Genomic DNA, 14043 nt, shown 5'->3' with positions numbered 1-14043 from the left:
GCTCTGTTCCATCTGCTGCCGTCCCCAAACAGAGAGCGCACCTGAGAAGCACAGCATGCAGCAGTGGAGGGGGCCGGTGGCTCGGGAGGCGTCCAGGTACCTTTGGCCACCCCAAAAGGAGCTCGGTCTTCCCAAAACCTCACAACCAGAGCCTTTCGTTGGTCTCCGAGATGCCCCTGGATTTGAATCCGGCTCTTTTGCTGCAGACTGACACCAATGCCCTGTGAACCGGGCTACCACAAGCAGCTGGTAGGTGTCCCGGTGGCAGAGGGCGAGGGGAGTGCTCGGGGGGTGTGGGCTGGAGGTTGGCAGGCCTCCCTCCCCTGGCTGCCCCCCCTCCTCCCCCCAGGGGTTGCGTTCACCCCCAGGCAGAGAGAAAACAGTCCCCAGCATGGCTGCCATGACCTCTCATATCTGTGTGCACGCATGGATGCATCAAAGAGACATTTTTAAAATTAGAAATGTCAAGTTCATTTTATAGGTTTTATTTTGGAGTTTGGCCCATCCTTACTGAATAGGGAAAGGAAGGAAGGAAGGAAGAAAAGAAAAAGTCACACATTTCTCCCCCCCCCCCCCCAGACACACACCCAGAGAGGGGGGAGAGACAGGCAAGGGGACCTGGAGAAACAAGACAGGCAGCTCTTCACGCCCCCTTCCCGCCCGGCAGCTCTTTCTCCGGCCTGCGCCTGCAGACAGAAGGGGCGGCCGCTGGCGTCTTGCCCCCCCCACCCCATGTCCAGCCCCGATCTCTGCCAGCTTTTATGTCCCCCCCCCCCCCGCCCTCCGAGCACCCCCTTGCTCCACTCATCCGCCGCCCCCACAAGAGCCTCTCCAGGACGGCATGGCGAGAACCCAGAGGAGGCCCCTGGGCGACTTCATCCCTTCCCCGGGCAAGAGGAAAGTGTCCCGCTGGTGGATCAGATCCAAGGGGTCCTACTTGATCTCTCAGGGAAAAGAAAGATGAAGGAACTCCCTCCCCCCCAGCCCCCCCCAAGCAAAAGGAGGTGGGGCTGGTGGGGTGGAACATGCAACAGGAAAGAGACACCGGAGCATGGAGCAATGGACACCCACCCACGGGTCCCCCCGCAGAGACACAGGGGGGGAGGCCTCTGCGTCACCCAGAGAAAACCAGGGGCCGGTCCCTTTCTCCATGGAAGGTGGGGGGGGGGCGGAGAAGGCGTTAATTGGGGATAGAGGAACCACAGAGCAGGCCTAAGGATTTCCGAAGTTCACATTGCAAATCTTCACATTTCTCTGGGGCTGGGTCCGAGCAGGGGGTGGAAGACCTCCGGCCGACAGGCCGTCCCTTTTCCCGCAACGTTCGAGGACGTCGACCTCCACTCAGGCCTGGGCCCGAGGATGAAGGGGGGGCCGCCCTCGCATACCCCAGCACCCGAGGGGCAAAAGGCAGCCACGCCTGTCCGTGTAGAGGCTGCCCCCTGCAGGAGCCGTAAACTGGGGGGCCGGCTGCCAAGAAGGGGGCAGGGAAGGCCAGGGAGGACGCTTGGTTTCATGCGCAGGCGGGGCACGCGGGAGATCTGGGGCGGGCAGCCTGGTCACGGATTAGTAACCTCCTGGCCAGACCGACAAAAGACGAGGCAGGGGCCCAAACAGGTAGCCCCCCACCCCATCCCGTGTGGCTTCTCAATGACTTCGGCCACCTGAGCCGAACGCCAGGAGACGGCCATGATGCATCAGGACACCGGAGACGGCCGAGCGAGTCGGAGGGGATCGCAGAACAGCCCAGCCGCAGATGGCGTCTCCAGAAATATGTTTTAAGGTGCAAGGCAGGACCCCGGGGATCCGCTCCAGAGAGTGGCAGAAGCCCCCCCACACGTTCAGGGGCAGCGCAGAGGGGGCTCCAGAGCAAAAGGGGGGGAGGGGGGAGGGCCCACGAAGTTCCTTGTGCCATCGGTGATTTTGCATTTTAATGTGCAGGAGGAAAGAAACTGGGGGGGGGGGGAGAAGCCAACCACTGGGCCAGATGCCTGGGGAGGGGGGACAGCCAGCTCGGCGGCACGGGGAGGAGCTGGGGGCAGGGCTCAGAAAGGGGGGGCTTTCTGGGGGAGGGAAGCCCCCTGTACTCCCCCCCCCCACACACACACCAACCGCCCGTCCCCGTATGCCAGGCTGCCGGGAGAGACTTCACAGGACGGCCAGAGAGGTATAATAATACTGAAACGAAGACCTGGAGAAAGGAGGGCGAGACAGACGGACAGACAGAGACAAAAAATAAACATGGTTTCCGGGCGTCCGGAGAGCCCGGGCTCTGTCCCGGCTTGTTGCTTTGCAAGGAGAATGTCAGCACAGTTTTCCACATGATCCTTTGCGCTTTCCCAGGAAAAGTGTTCCTACTGCTCGGGGGAGGGGCGTGTGTGGGGGGGTCTGTCCGTGCCCCGCCCCCAGCGGGAGTCCCGAGGAATCTGGTCGATACGGCGCCCGGCCCGCAAGGCCCGGCATCCCTCGGCGGAGGACGGCGCTTCCCCTCCTCTCCCCTCTCCGGGTGGCTTCCGGCTGCGGGCGGGGGGCAGGGGGCGGGTCACATGATGCCGTTGGTGAGGTACTGGAAGCCGTCGTACAGCTTGGTGGTGATGGAGCGCATGCTGCCGTCCACCATCTGCTCGACCAGCAGCTGCAGCTGCTCCTCCGTCATGTTCATGTGGAAGCGCTCCTTCAGGTTGCGGATGGTGCTGGAGCCGTGGAAGCAGGGCAGCTGCGAGCCTGCGGGGGACAGGGGGGACCCAGGCGGCACCGTGAGCCCTGGGGGGAAACCCCTGACCAAAGGAACGGGGTCGGGGCCCTGGGCCGACGGCCTGCCCTTCCCAGCGACGCTCGAGACACCACTTGTCCTCGGCTACATCCCAGAATCCTTTGCAGCTCAACACATCCCAGCATGCTTTGCAGCTCACAAGGGCTGCATCCCTCCCACCCAGCAGAAAGCAACCCAGAGCCCCTGGGGGGGGGAAGGCGAGTACCTTGTTGCATGATCTCCACAATCTGGACCACTCTGTCCATGTGCTTCCGAGCAGCTATCAGGCCCTGCAGCATGAGCATCTTGTAGTAGTTGAACATGTCGCCGTCCAGACCCCCCATCACCTGGGCAAACAGAGGAAGAGGAGGAGGAGAGGGGTCAGAGGGGGAGCTCCGCATCCCTAGGGGCTGGCTTCCAGCTCCGCTCACATTCAGACTCTGGCACAGGGGAGAACTGGGGCAAGCGAGGGGGATCGTCCTCACCCCTCCGGGGGCTTCCAACTAGCATCACCCACATGCGCTCGAGGTTTCCAGCAAGCTGTTCAGAAACTCAATGTGCTCGCCATTTCCCCAAAGTTTTGCACACTGCCTCTGACACTCTGACATCATTTCTGTGTGCTGTCGGCACCTCGAGGAGCTCCTGACCCCGACCCCAACTCCTCTGGCTGCCCCCACCCCCAAGCTTCCACCCACAACCGGCCCAAGGTCGCTTGGCAAGGTCCCCTGGCAGGGCGGGAGGCGGCCCTGCGTTCCCCGGATCCTGGTGCCCGACGTGCTGGCCACGACACCAAGATGGCTGCTGCGGGGCGTGAAATCCCAAACTTACGTCCACAAACTCGGCGGTGAGCTTGAAGGCGGAGGTCTCAAAGCCAAGATTTCGGGGGGAGCTGGAGAGGATGAAGCCGAAGTCGATGTGGATGATGTGGCCGTCGGCGTCCAGCAAGATGTTGCCGTTATGCCTGGGGGGTGGGAGTGGGTGGGGGGGTGGGAGTGAATCACAACCATAGAATGGGAAAGGGCCACAGAGGCCATCTAGCCCCACCCCCTGCTCAGTGCAGGATCAGCCTCCAGCATCCAAGAAAAGTGTGTATCCAACCTTTGCTTGAAGACTTCCAGGGAGGGGGAGCTCACCACCTCCTTAGGCAGCCTATTCCACTGCTGAACTACTCTGACTGTGAAAAACTTTTTCCTGATATCTAGCCTATATCGTTGTACTTGAAGTTTAAACCCATTACTGCGTGTCCTCTCCTCTGCAGCCAGCAGAAACAGCATCCTGCCCTCGTCCAAGTGGCAACCTTTCAGATACTTAAAGAGGGCTATCATGTCCCCTCTCAACCTCCTTTTCTCCAGGCTGAACATTCCCAAGTCCCTCAACCTATCTTCATAGGGCTTGGTCCCTTGGCCCCAGATCATCCTCGTCGCTCTCCTCTGTACCCTTTCAATTTTATCTACGTCCTTCTTGAAGTGAGGCCTCCAGAACTGCACACAGTACTCCAGGTGTGGTCTGACCAGTGCCGTATACAATGGGACTATGACATCTTGTGATTTTGATGTGATGCCCCTGTTGATACAGCCCAAAATGGCATTCGTCTTTTTTACCGCTGCATCACACTGCCTGCTCATGTTTAGTTTACAATCCACAAGTACCCCAAGGTCTCGTTCACACACAGTGCTACCTAGAAGCGTATCCCCCATCCAGTAGGCATGCTTTTCATTTTTCTGACCCAGATGCAGAACTTTACACTTATCTTTATTAAATTGCATCTTGTTCTCATTTGCCCATTTTTCCATTGTGTTCAGTTCTCGTTGAATTCTGTCTCTATCTTCCGGAGTATTTGCCAGTCCTCCCAATTTGGTGTCATCTGCAAACTTGATGAGTAGTCCCTCCACCCCCTCATCTAGATCATTAATAAATATGTTAAAAAGTACCGGGCCGAGCACCGAACCCTGAGGTACCCCGCTACTCACCTCCCTCCAGTCTGATGAAACACCATTGACAACAACTCTTTGAGTGCAGTTCTCTAACCAATTCCCTATCCACCTGACTATCTGAAAATCCAGATTGCAGTCCTTCAACTTATCCATCAGATATCCATCAGACTCCTAGAATCCCAGAGTGGGAAGGGGCCATGCAGGCCATCTAGTCCCACCCCCTGCTCAGTGCAGGATCAGCCGCAAGATCCAGGAGAAGGATCTGTCCAGCCGCTGCTTGAAGACGGCCAGTGAGGGGGAACTCCCCACCTCCTTAGGCAGCCCCTTCCACTGCTGAACTAGACTCCTAGAATCCCAGAGTGGGAAGGGGCCATGCAGGCCATCTAGTCCCGCCCCCTGCTCAGTGCAGGATCAGCCTCAAGATCCAGGAGAAGGATCTGTCCAGCCGCTGCTTGAAGACGGCCAGTGAGGGGGAGCTCCCCACCTCCTTGGACAGCTGTTTCCACTGCCCCCTCGGCAGGGACTCTAGCCCAGATCTACCAACAGCTGCTTTGGGCAGGATGGCTGCGTGGGGGTTTGTCCACCGTGACCCCAGGAAAACCCACCAGTGGGGAGGACCCAACCCTCTCTGTCTTCTAGCTGAGGTCCTGAATACGTTCTGGACATTCACCACCCCCTGGCCGGAGAGGCCTGCCCCACCCTGCCCCCTCACCTGTCCTTGACCTGCAGCAGGTAGCAAACGAGGCAGTAGCCGGCACAGCTCTGCACGAAGTTGCGCTGGGCGGTCAGGAAGGCCTCGGTGGTGTAGCTGCCGTGCTCCTGGAGGAAGTAGTCCAGCAGAGACAGCTGGGACTGCTTCTTCACCTGGTGGATGGACACGGCGTTGACCACGGGCTCGATCATGCCGCTGTCGGCCGAGATGACCAGGATCTTGTAGGGCTTGATCCACAGTGGGACGCGCTCCTGCTCCCAGATGGACTGCAAGGGAAGCAGGCAAGAAGAAGGTCAGGCCAGAGAGGCCCTTCGAGACCAGACAGGCTGGAAAGGTTTCCTGAAGGGGCGGGAATCAATTAATGAATTATATGTATGTATATTTTAAAATGTGTTCAACATTTACTGGGTGATATGACCACATAAGGGCATGAAAACCTGCCCCTTCCTGTCAAAATGGCCAGCGATGGGCCTGGAGGCGGTGGGGAGGGGAGAGGCCTCAGGTGGGCATGTCCACAGCTCTGCTTGATTGTGCCACATCTGGGGCTTCTCGAAGCCTGAAGGATATTTCAGGGGTTTCTCAATGGTGAAAATCTGAGAAAGGCTGGTCTAGTCCAGTGCCCTGCCATGCCTCACATTGTGGCCAGATGGTTCCTCTGGAGGTCAACAACAGGGCAGAGAGGCCGAGGCCTTCCCCCGATGTGGCCGCCTGGCTCTGGGATTCAGAGGCCTAGTGCGCCTGAGTGTGGAGGCTCCCCTCAGCCCCCATGGCTGGAGCCATTGACTGACCTATGTGGGGAGAGGAAAGGGAAGGCGACTGTGAGCCCCTTTGAGCCTCCTTCGGGTAGAGAAAAGCGGCATATAAGAACCAACTCTTCTTCTTCTTCAGTAATCTCAGGGCTCTCTCAGCCTCCCCTCCCTCACAGGGTGTCTGTTGTGGGGAGAGGAAAGGGAAGGCGACTGTGAGCCCCTTTGAGACTCCTTTGGGTAGAGAAAAGCGGCATATAAGAACCAACTCTTCTTCTTCTTCAGTAATCTCAGGGCTCTCTCAGACTCCCCTCCCTCACAGGGTGTCTGTTGTGGGGAGAGGAAAGGGAAGGCGAATGGAAGCCGCTTTGAGACTCCTTTGGGTAGAGAAAAGCGGCATATGAGAACCAACTCTTCTTCTTCTTCAGTAATCTCAGGGCTCTCTCAGACTCCCCTCCCTCACAGGGTGTCTGTTGTGGGGAGAGGAAAGGGAAGGCGACTGTAAGCCACTTTGAGACTCCTTTGGGTAGAGAAAAGCGGCATATAAGAACCAACTCTTCTTCTTCTTCAGTAATCTCAGGGCTCTCTCAGACTCCCCTCCCTCACAGGATGTCTGTTGTGGGAAGAGGAAAGGGAAGGGGACTGTGAGCCCCTTTGAGTCTCCTTCGGGTCGAGAAAAGCGGCATCTAAGAACCAACTCTTCTTCTCCTCCTCCTCCATGAATCTTAACCCCCTTTCAAAGCTGTGAACTACCTGCTCTGGCAGAGATGTCCACATTTTAATCACTTGCTTTGCAAAGCAGCATTTCCTTTTTGTCTGTGCTGAACTTCCTGCCCATCAGCTTCCTGGGATGCCCTCGAATTCTAGGGAGAAAAGTTTCTCTTTTGTTTGCTCTCTTCACCTCATGCATAATTTCAGAAGCCTCTCTGATCCCCCCACCCCCTTGTCTCTTTTCTGGCTCTCCCACCTTTCCTCAGAGTGTCAGTCAGATCTAGGCACAGTGATTCATACGTTCATGACCTCCAGCCTGGAGTACTGCAGCGTGTTCTATCTGGGACTACCCTTGAAGGGAGTACAGGGGCTACAACTAGCACAGTACACGGCACCTAGACTGCAGGTCAGGGCCAGCGACCAGCAACAGGTGACCCCAATTCTACAAGAGTATAAGAAGGACTGTCTAATAATTAAACCAAACAGAGAGAAAAAGACCTATCCAATGGCAGTACAGTAAAATATACTATACTGCTAGACTTAATAATGATAAGGTTAATAATGATAAATATACTATTAATATACTATTTGTATTATACTTGCAGGTTTAAATTCCTATAAAATTGATAAAAATATTGAAGACTCAGAGCTTTCTTTATTTATGGGATTTATTGTAATAATAATTTCTTTTGACATTGTAATAATAATTTTTATTTAATGTTCAGGACTTGTCACAGATGAAAGAATCTCACTGGAAATGGGTTCTGTTCTGACAGAAATCCTACAGAATAAATAGATAAGGAAAGCTACAAAAAGGACACGTTTCTTTCTTTTATGAATATATTTATGGCATTGCCGTTGGACAGGTCTTTTTCTCTTTGTTTGGACCCCGATTCTACAGCAATTACACTGACAACCAGTTGGCTCCCAATCCTTCTTCGAGGCACTGGCTGTGACCTTCACAGACCTCCAAGGCTTGGGACTGGGACATCTGAGGGACTGCCTTCTCCCCAATGGTCCTGAACGGGGGTTCAAAGCCCGATTCTCCCGCCAATCAAACAGGCTAGTCTGATGAAGTCACAAGGCACGGCCTTTCGGGGGGGCAGCCCCACAAATCCGGAACAATCTCCCCAGCGTGGTCCGCTTGGCCCCCCTCACCTCCAATCGTCACTAGGCAGCTGGAAACAGTTTTTATTTGGAATGGCATCTGATTAAAACAGTCTTAAACCGGGATGTAAAAATTGGGGGGGCTCTTGCATTTTTACATTATTTGTGAATGTTTTAGATATCGCAAGCCTCCCTTCCGTGAGGAAGAAGAAGGTGGCTGACAAATGTTTTAAAGAAAGAAACCCAGTGGGCTTTTTGCAACCTCAAAGGGCTCCCCGTGCATCTGTGCCTATGAGCTCCATGCGGAATTTAAAGGGGGCCTTCCCTAGACTGTGGGGCGGACGGGACCAGGAGGTCCTGCACCCCCCAACCCCCCCACGGATCCCCTAGGAGCTCCTCCCCGGGCTCACCTGCAGCTGCTTGAGGACCTGGAATGCCAGCAGCTCTTGGCGGAGATCGTCCCCGCATTTCACGATCACGGAGAGGAGGTGCCAGTTGGGGAGGTGGCCGTACGGAGAGCCCTCCCGGATCCGCCTGCAGAGAAGCAGCAGAAACGTCACGCCCTTCCAGCCCCACGTCTGCCCCCTGCCCCCAAAGTCCAGAGATCCCTCGGACACAACTAAGGCTGCGTCTTCCCCTTTTATTCACATCCTGCCCCCCAAGGAGCCTCCTCTCCCTCTCTTGACTTCCTCTCCTCCCTGACTTTACAGCAAACGCCTCACAGAATCATAGAATACTTGTTGGAAGGGACCTCCTGGGTCATCTAGTCCAACCCCTGCACTGTGCAGGACACTCCCAACCCTCTCGCTCCTCCACTGTCACCTGTCATCCCCTTGAGCCTTCACAGAATCAGCCTCTCCCTCTGTTTTAAAATCTCCAAAGATGGAGAACCCACCACCTCCCGAGGAAGCCTGTTCCACTGAGAAACTGCTCTGTCAGGAACTTCTTCCGGAGGTTTAGATGGAATTTAGAATCATAGAATCATAGAGTTGGAAGGGAGCTCCTGGGTCATCTAGTCCAGCCCCCTGCACCATGCAGGACACTCACATCCCAATCGCTCATCTAATGTAACCTGCCACCCCCTTGAGCCTTCACAGAATCAGCCTCTCCATCAGATGGCTCTCCAGCCTCTGCTTAAAAATCTCCAAAGATGGAGGACCCACCACCTCCCGAGGAAGCCTGTTCCACTGAGGAACCGCTCTGACTGTCAGGAACTTCTTCCGGAGGTTGAGACGGGATTTCTTTTGAATTAATTTCATCCCTCGACACAGGGCACTGATCTGCTTGGGGCTGGCTGGCAGCAGCTCTCCTAGAATGGCTTATTGCAACGCGTTCCACGTGGGGCCGCCTCGAAGGAACCCCGGAAACAACATCCGGTCCAACGATAGGAGCCCAAGGGTTGCCGGGACAACCTGTTGCCCATTTCGAAACAAATATGTTTGCTTCCTGGGGCTCGTGGAGATTGTCGTCCATGGACATCTGGACAGTTTGGCCAGCCCTGCCTTAGACTCTGACCACTGATGATGCGGTATTGGTCTTGCTTTTCGGAAAACTGACCATGGCCTGTTTAGGCATCTCTTGTTTGATTTATGGACTCTGTTTATGAAACTCGGCCCTCCTGAACCTCAAAAACCGGCTCCTGTTATCAGCCTCTGTTCACCAGCAGCTGCCAGAAGCAGAACACGGGGTTGGGAACCGCAGGCTCAGGAGAGGGGACCTCCCCTAGGACTGCTGTGAGGTTGCAGCCGATCTCGGGCCCCGAACCTCGCCTTGCAGGCAGGGTGGCTCATGTCAGGCGAAAAAATGACCCTCCCGCACCGACCCTTCCCGCCACTCCTGGAGCGAACCTGTTTCTCCAACCGTTTGCTGGGCTGCTCTGAGGGGAGACCTCGCTGACTGAGAGCTTTTACCTGACTTTCTCCTGCCACGGTTCCTTCAGGGCCACGGCGGAGGGATCCTCGGGGTCCCTTTTGAAGGACGTCGGAGTGTGGGCCAGCTGCTCCGAGAGGCGCCGCCTACCCAAGGGACACAAAGGGGAAGTTAAGCCTGTTTATTTAAATGTGAAAACACCTTACGTGGCACTGACAGGGGAGATCTTTAAGACATGCAGCGGAAATCTGTTGTGGAAGTGATCGTCGACCGGCCAACTTTAAAGGGTCTGGAGACACGAGCTGTGAACGCCCAGGAGGCCAGGCACAAGATGCGCACTTAACTAAGGAACCATGCTCCGTATGGTATGGCTGCAGGCCGCAAGCATAATGCTCTGGTGTTACTTTGCCACATCGCTCTTATTCTCCAGCGGCTTTCAAAAGTTTTAAAACCAACAGTTTCATGCTTTGGACATCTTTAACTTGTTTACCACAAATTAAAATGTCACGAAAGCAGTAGCCCTTGGGGCAACAACAGGGCCGTCTGTTCTCACGCCTTTTCCAAGTGGGTCATTGGGGGGTGGGCCATTGGGGAAATATATCACTCTTCGTAAATTGTCCAAGCAAAATCATGCCACGTAAGACCAGTTTCTGTCTCAAACGTTTAAGCCCCGTTGCAGAATTCAGACCGTCAATGCAGAACCCCGTCTTCTGCAGCCCCGACAACAGTTGGAGGATCTGGGGAACGGCCCACTCTCCTCCCCGGGCGGCCAGTTACCTGATGTCTCCAGCAGCTATGAAGACGGGCTCTTTGCTCTCTTGGCTGGTGATGCTGTCCACGGAGAACTGGGAGATGTTGTCACAGCTGTTGGTGTGGATCTCTGGAAGCTGGGCGGGAGGAAGAAAGGAACATGGGTGAGCATCTTCCCCTGCCCATTTTGGAAAAGAGGTTTGGCTTCACCTCCTGAGTCGGCCATCTTGAGTTTGGCTCCACCTCCTGAGGCGGCCATCTTGAGTTTGGCTCCACCTCCTGAGGCGGCCATTTTGAGTTTGGCTCCACCTCCTGAGGCAGCCTTTTTGAGTTTGGCTCCATCTCCTGAGGCAGCCATCTTGAGTTTGGCTCCACCTCCTGAGGCGGCCATCTTGAGTTTGGCTCCACCTCCTGAGGCAGCCTTTTTGAGTTTGGCTCCATCTCCTGAGGCAGCCATTCTGAGTTTGGCCCCGCCAGAAGTTTATTAGGGTGGTACTCACCACCCCCTTTGAAAATCTCAAAGGTTCCTGTAGCCTAGAAGGGGCTCAGGACCCATAATTGAGGCTCACCAAGTCTCTCCTTTGGTAATTAGAAGAAGAAGAAAAGTTGGTTCTTATATGCCAATTTTTCCTACCCGAAGGAGGCTCAAAGCGCCTTACAGTCGCCTTCCCTTTCCTCTCCCCACAACAGACACCCTGTGAGGTGGGTGAGGCTGAGAGAGCCTTGATATTACTGCTCTGTCAGAACAGTTTTAATCAGTGCTGTGTTGAGCCCAAGGTCACCCAGCTGGCTGCATGTGGAGGAGGGCAGAATCGAACCCGGCATGCCAGATTAGAAGTCTGCACTTCTAACCACGACACCAAACTGGCTCTCAGAAAATTAATTCCTCCCCCAGGGGTTTCATAGGGAGGAAATAAGGATTCCTCAGGTGCCAAAGAGAAGACATGGCCAAGAAGTGATGGAGAATGGTGGTACCGAAGGTCCCTCCTTAGTGGTCTCTGAGGGACCTGCGAGAACCCCCAGTGATCAGACCAAGCCCTAACACTAACCCTAACCCTCACAGGGGGAACGCAACACGTAAGCCCCACCCCACCCCACCATTTATTCCACCATCACATCAACATGGCCTGCCCCCTGGGCAACTTCCGTGGCTCCTGAATGGTCCCCTAGACAATCCCCCCCTCCCCGTTTCCGCTCCTCTGTGCCGGGGGGTTACCTCCACCTGCAGTTCCCCGATGTCATCCACGGACCAGGCCTCGTCGTCGTTGTCGTAGTTGGGAACGGTGGTGAAGCTGCTGGCGCGCTGCTCGTGCGTGATCCCGCATTCCGGAAGGTTCTCCACGGACCTCGTGCTGCGGATGCGGTTCTCCGGGATCCGGGCTGGAACGTTAGTGGTGTCGACGTTTTCACATTCAAGTACTTCCACGTAGATTAGGTACGGAGCCTGGGGGCAGGAAACGGGGTTAAAGGGCTGGGCCTCCGGGGGCCCACGGGGAGGCTGGGCGGGGGGGGGGGCACACAGTTTTTTCCTTCCAAAGCTGTTAACAGCCCCCCTCCCCAATCACCAAATAGGGATCAGGAAGCATCGCTTGGAAAAAGCACAAGAGAAATGAAGGGGCATCTTTAGCCTCGTTCATTTCGGCTTGGCATTTGAAACATGGTGATGGAGGAGAGTTTGACAAATACTGTGGCCCGCTAAGGAAAGACAAGTCAAATCAAGCCTGAACTCAGAAAATTTCGCCTAAGACTCCCCTCCCCCCCCCCCAATCAAAATAAAAACTGGTTTCAGGTTTGCCTTAAGGAGGAGAGGCCCGGGATCAGCTCAAGCTCTGACATCATCATTATTATTAATAATAATTATTATTATTATAAATAACAAACTTTATTTTTATAGCCCACCATTCCCAATTGGTTCAGGGCAAGGAACAAGGTAAAACAAGCAAAACAATACAAATTCCATAAATTAAAACAATCCTAATGCACATTTCTTTTATATTCTATTCATATTTACATTTATATACCACCCTCCCTAGAGGCTCAGGGCGGTCGCCTCCTTAAAAACCTTACCGGGGTCGGTGGGTGGGGGCTGTTTATGGTGGGCAGGTGGGGATTTCTTAAGCAGGGAGTCTGACGTTTTCTCAAAGATAATTTCCTGGCCTCAACCAGAGGCTTGGCAGATCAGCTCTGTCATTCAGGCCCCCCAGAACGGTTGATGGTCCCACGGAGCCCTGTTCCACCTGGGAGGGCATTCCCCCTGGGCCAAAAAGGGCCCGGCCCCGGTCAAAGCAAGTTTTACTTCTTTGGAGCCCGAGACCTTGACCAAGCACGGACCACTAGATCTTGGTGCTCTTTGGGGGCCCATCTCTTGTCCGGGGGGACCGATGCCGGCCATCTCTGCCTACTCCCCCCCCCCCCGCTTCCCTCTCAAAGTGGACGAGGAGCTAAGCAGGGGCTTCCCATCCCTTCCGTTACCTTGTCCTTGGAGTTGAGCACCACAGCCTGGGTGTGCGGGACCCGCACCACATGGTGGTCAAACCCAGCGGTGGGGAGCCAGACGCGGGCCGGCAGCTTGTGGTTCAGCAGAGACAGCTCGGAGATGAGGCGCTGCGTCTTCTGCTCCTTGGTGGGCAGCGTCGTCAGGCGCTTCCCGATGGCCATCAGCGACTTGATGAACTCTCTCTCCGGGGCCAGGCGGATGGGCTGAGAGGCGAGGGGGGGGGAGAGTTAGAGCCCAGAGCACACGGGGGGGGGGGGGCAGACTGACTGGCAGTCACAGAATCCTAGAATCCTAGAGTGGGAATCAACCCCCTGCTCAGTGCTGGATAAGTCTAAAACAGTGGGCCCCAACCCCCGGTCCAGCAACCGGTGCCAGTCCGTGGATTAGTCGGTACCGGGCCGCGGCTCCTCCTCATCCTCCTCCCTGGCTGCTCTCTCGGGGGCTGCCCTGCCACTCTGCTGCCGGCTCACCTTTGGTGCTCTCCGGTGGCTGCCATGGCTGAGGCTCCCCCTCGGCCTGGCACTACACAGCTGCTGCTGGCAGCGCCCCCCAGAGGGCAGCAGGAAGTCAGGGGCACCAGTGGGAAAGCAAGTGGAGCAGGGGCTCAGGTGACAGTGGCAACGTCCCTCAGCAAAAGACTACATCTCCCCCCCATGGCCACAGGAAAATTGTCAAGCGTTGACTAGTCCCCAGTGATAAAAAGGTTGGGGACCACTGGATTAAAGCATCCAGGAGAAGGATCTGTCCAGCCGCTGCTTGAAGATGGCCAGTGAGGGGGAGCTCCCCACCTCCTTAGGCAGCCCATCCCACTGCTGAACTAGACTCCTAGAATCCTAGAGTGGGAAGGGGCCATGCAGGCCATCTAGCCCACCCCCTGCTCAGGGCAGGATCGGCCTCCAGCATCCAGGAGAAGGATCTGTCCAGCCGCTGCTTGGAGACGGCCAGTGAGGGGGAGCTCCCCACCTCCT

The 14043-nt window shown here is 55.7% G+C and overlaps 1 protein-coding gene across 3 annotated transcripts in view; it reads right to left on the bottom strand.

Annotated features, from left to right (window-relative positions):
- Positions 1–1071: 1071 nt before the first annotated feature.
- PI4KB (phosphatidylinositol 4-kinase beta) overlaps positions 1072–14043 on the bottom strand; it is a 51593-nt gene continuing 38621 nt past the window's right edge. For all 3 annotated transcript variants that reach the window (XM_077319612.1, XM_077319627.1, XM_077319621.1), the window contains 9 exons: positions 13051–13278; positions 11795–12022; positions 10606–10715; positions 9870–9974; positions 8370–8493; positions 5396–5661; positions 3578–3710; positions 2976–3096; positions 1072–2721 (listed from right to left, as the gene is read on the bottom strand). In XM_077319612.1, the coding sequence (XP_077175727.1) occupies positions 2540–2721; positions 2976–3096; positions 3578–3710; positions 5396–5661; positions 8370–8493; positions 9870–9974; positions 10606–10715; positions 11795–12022; positions 13051–13278 (1497 nt within the window). In that variant the 3' untranslated portion in view covers positions 1072–2539. The remainder of the gene's footprint in view (positions 2722–2975; positions 3097–3577; positions 3711–5395; positions 5662–8369; positions 8494–9869; positions 9975–10605; positions 10716–11794; positions 12023–13050; positions 13279–14043) is intronic.

The sequence above is a fragment of the Paroedura picta genome, chromosome 1, assembly GCF_049243985.1.
Source record: "Paroedura picta isolate Pp20150507F chromosome 1, Ppicta_v3.0, whole genome shotgun sequence".
Lineage (NCBI taxonomy): Eukaryota > Metazoa > Chordata > Lepidosauria > Squamata > Gekkonidae > Paroedura > Paroedura picta.
The sequence above is the reverse complement of the archived record's forward strand: the minus strand, read 5'-3'. Positions and strand labels throughout refer to the sequence as shown.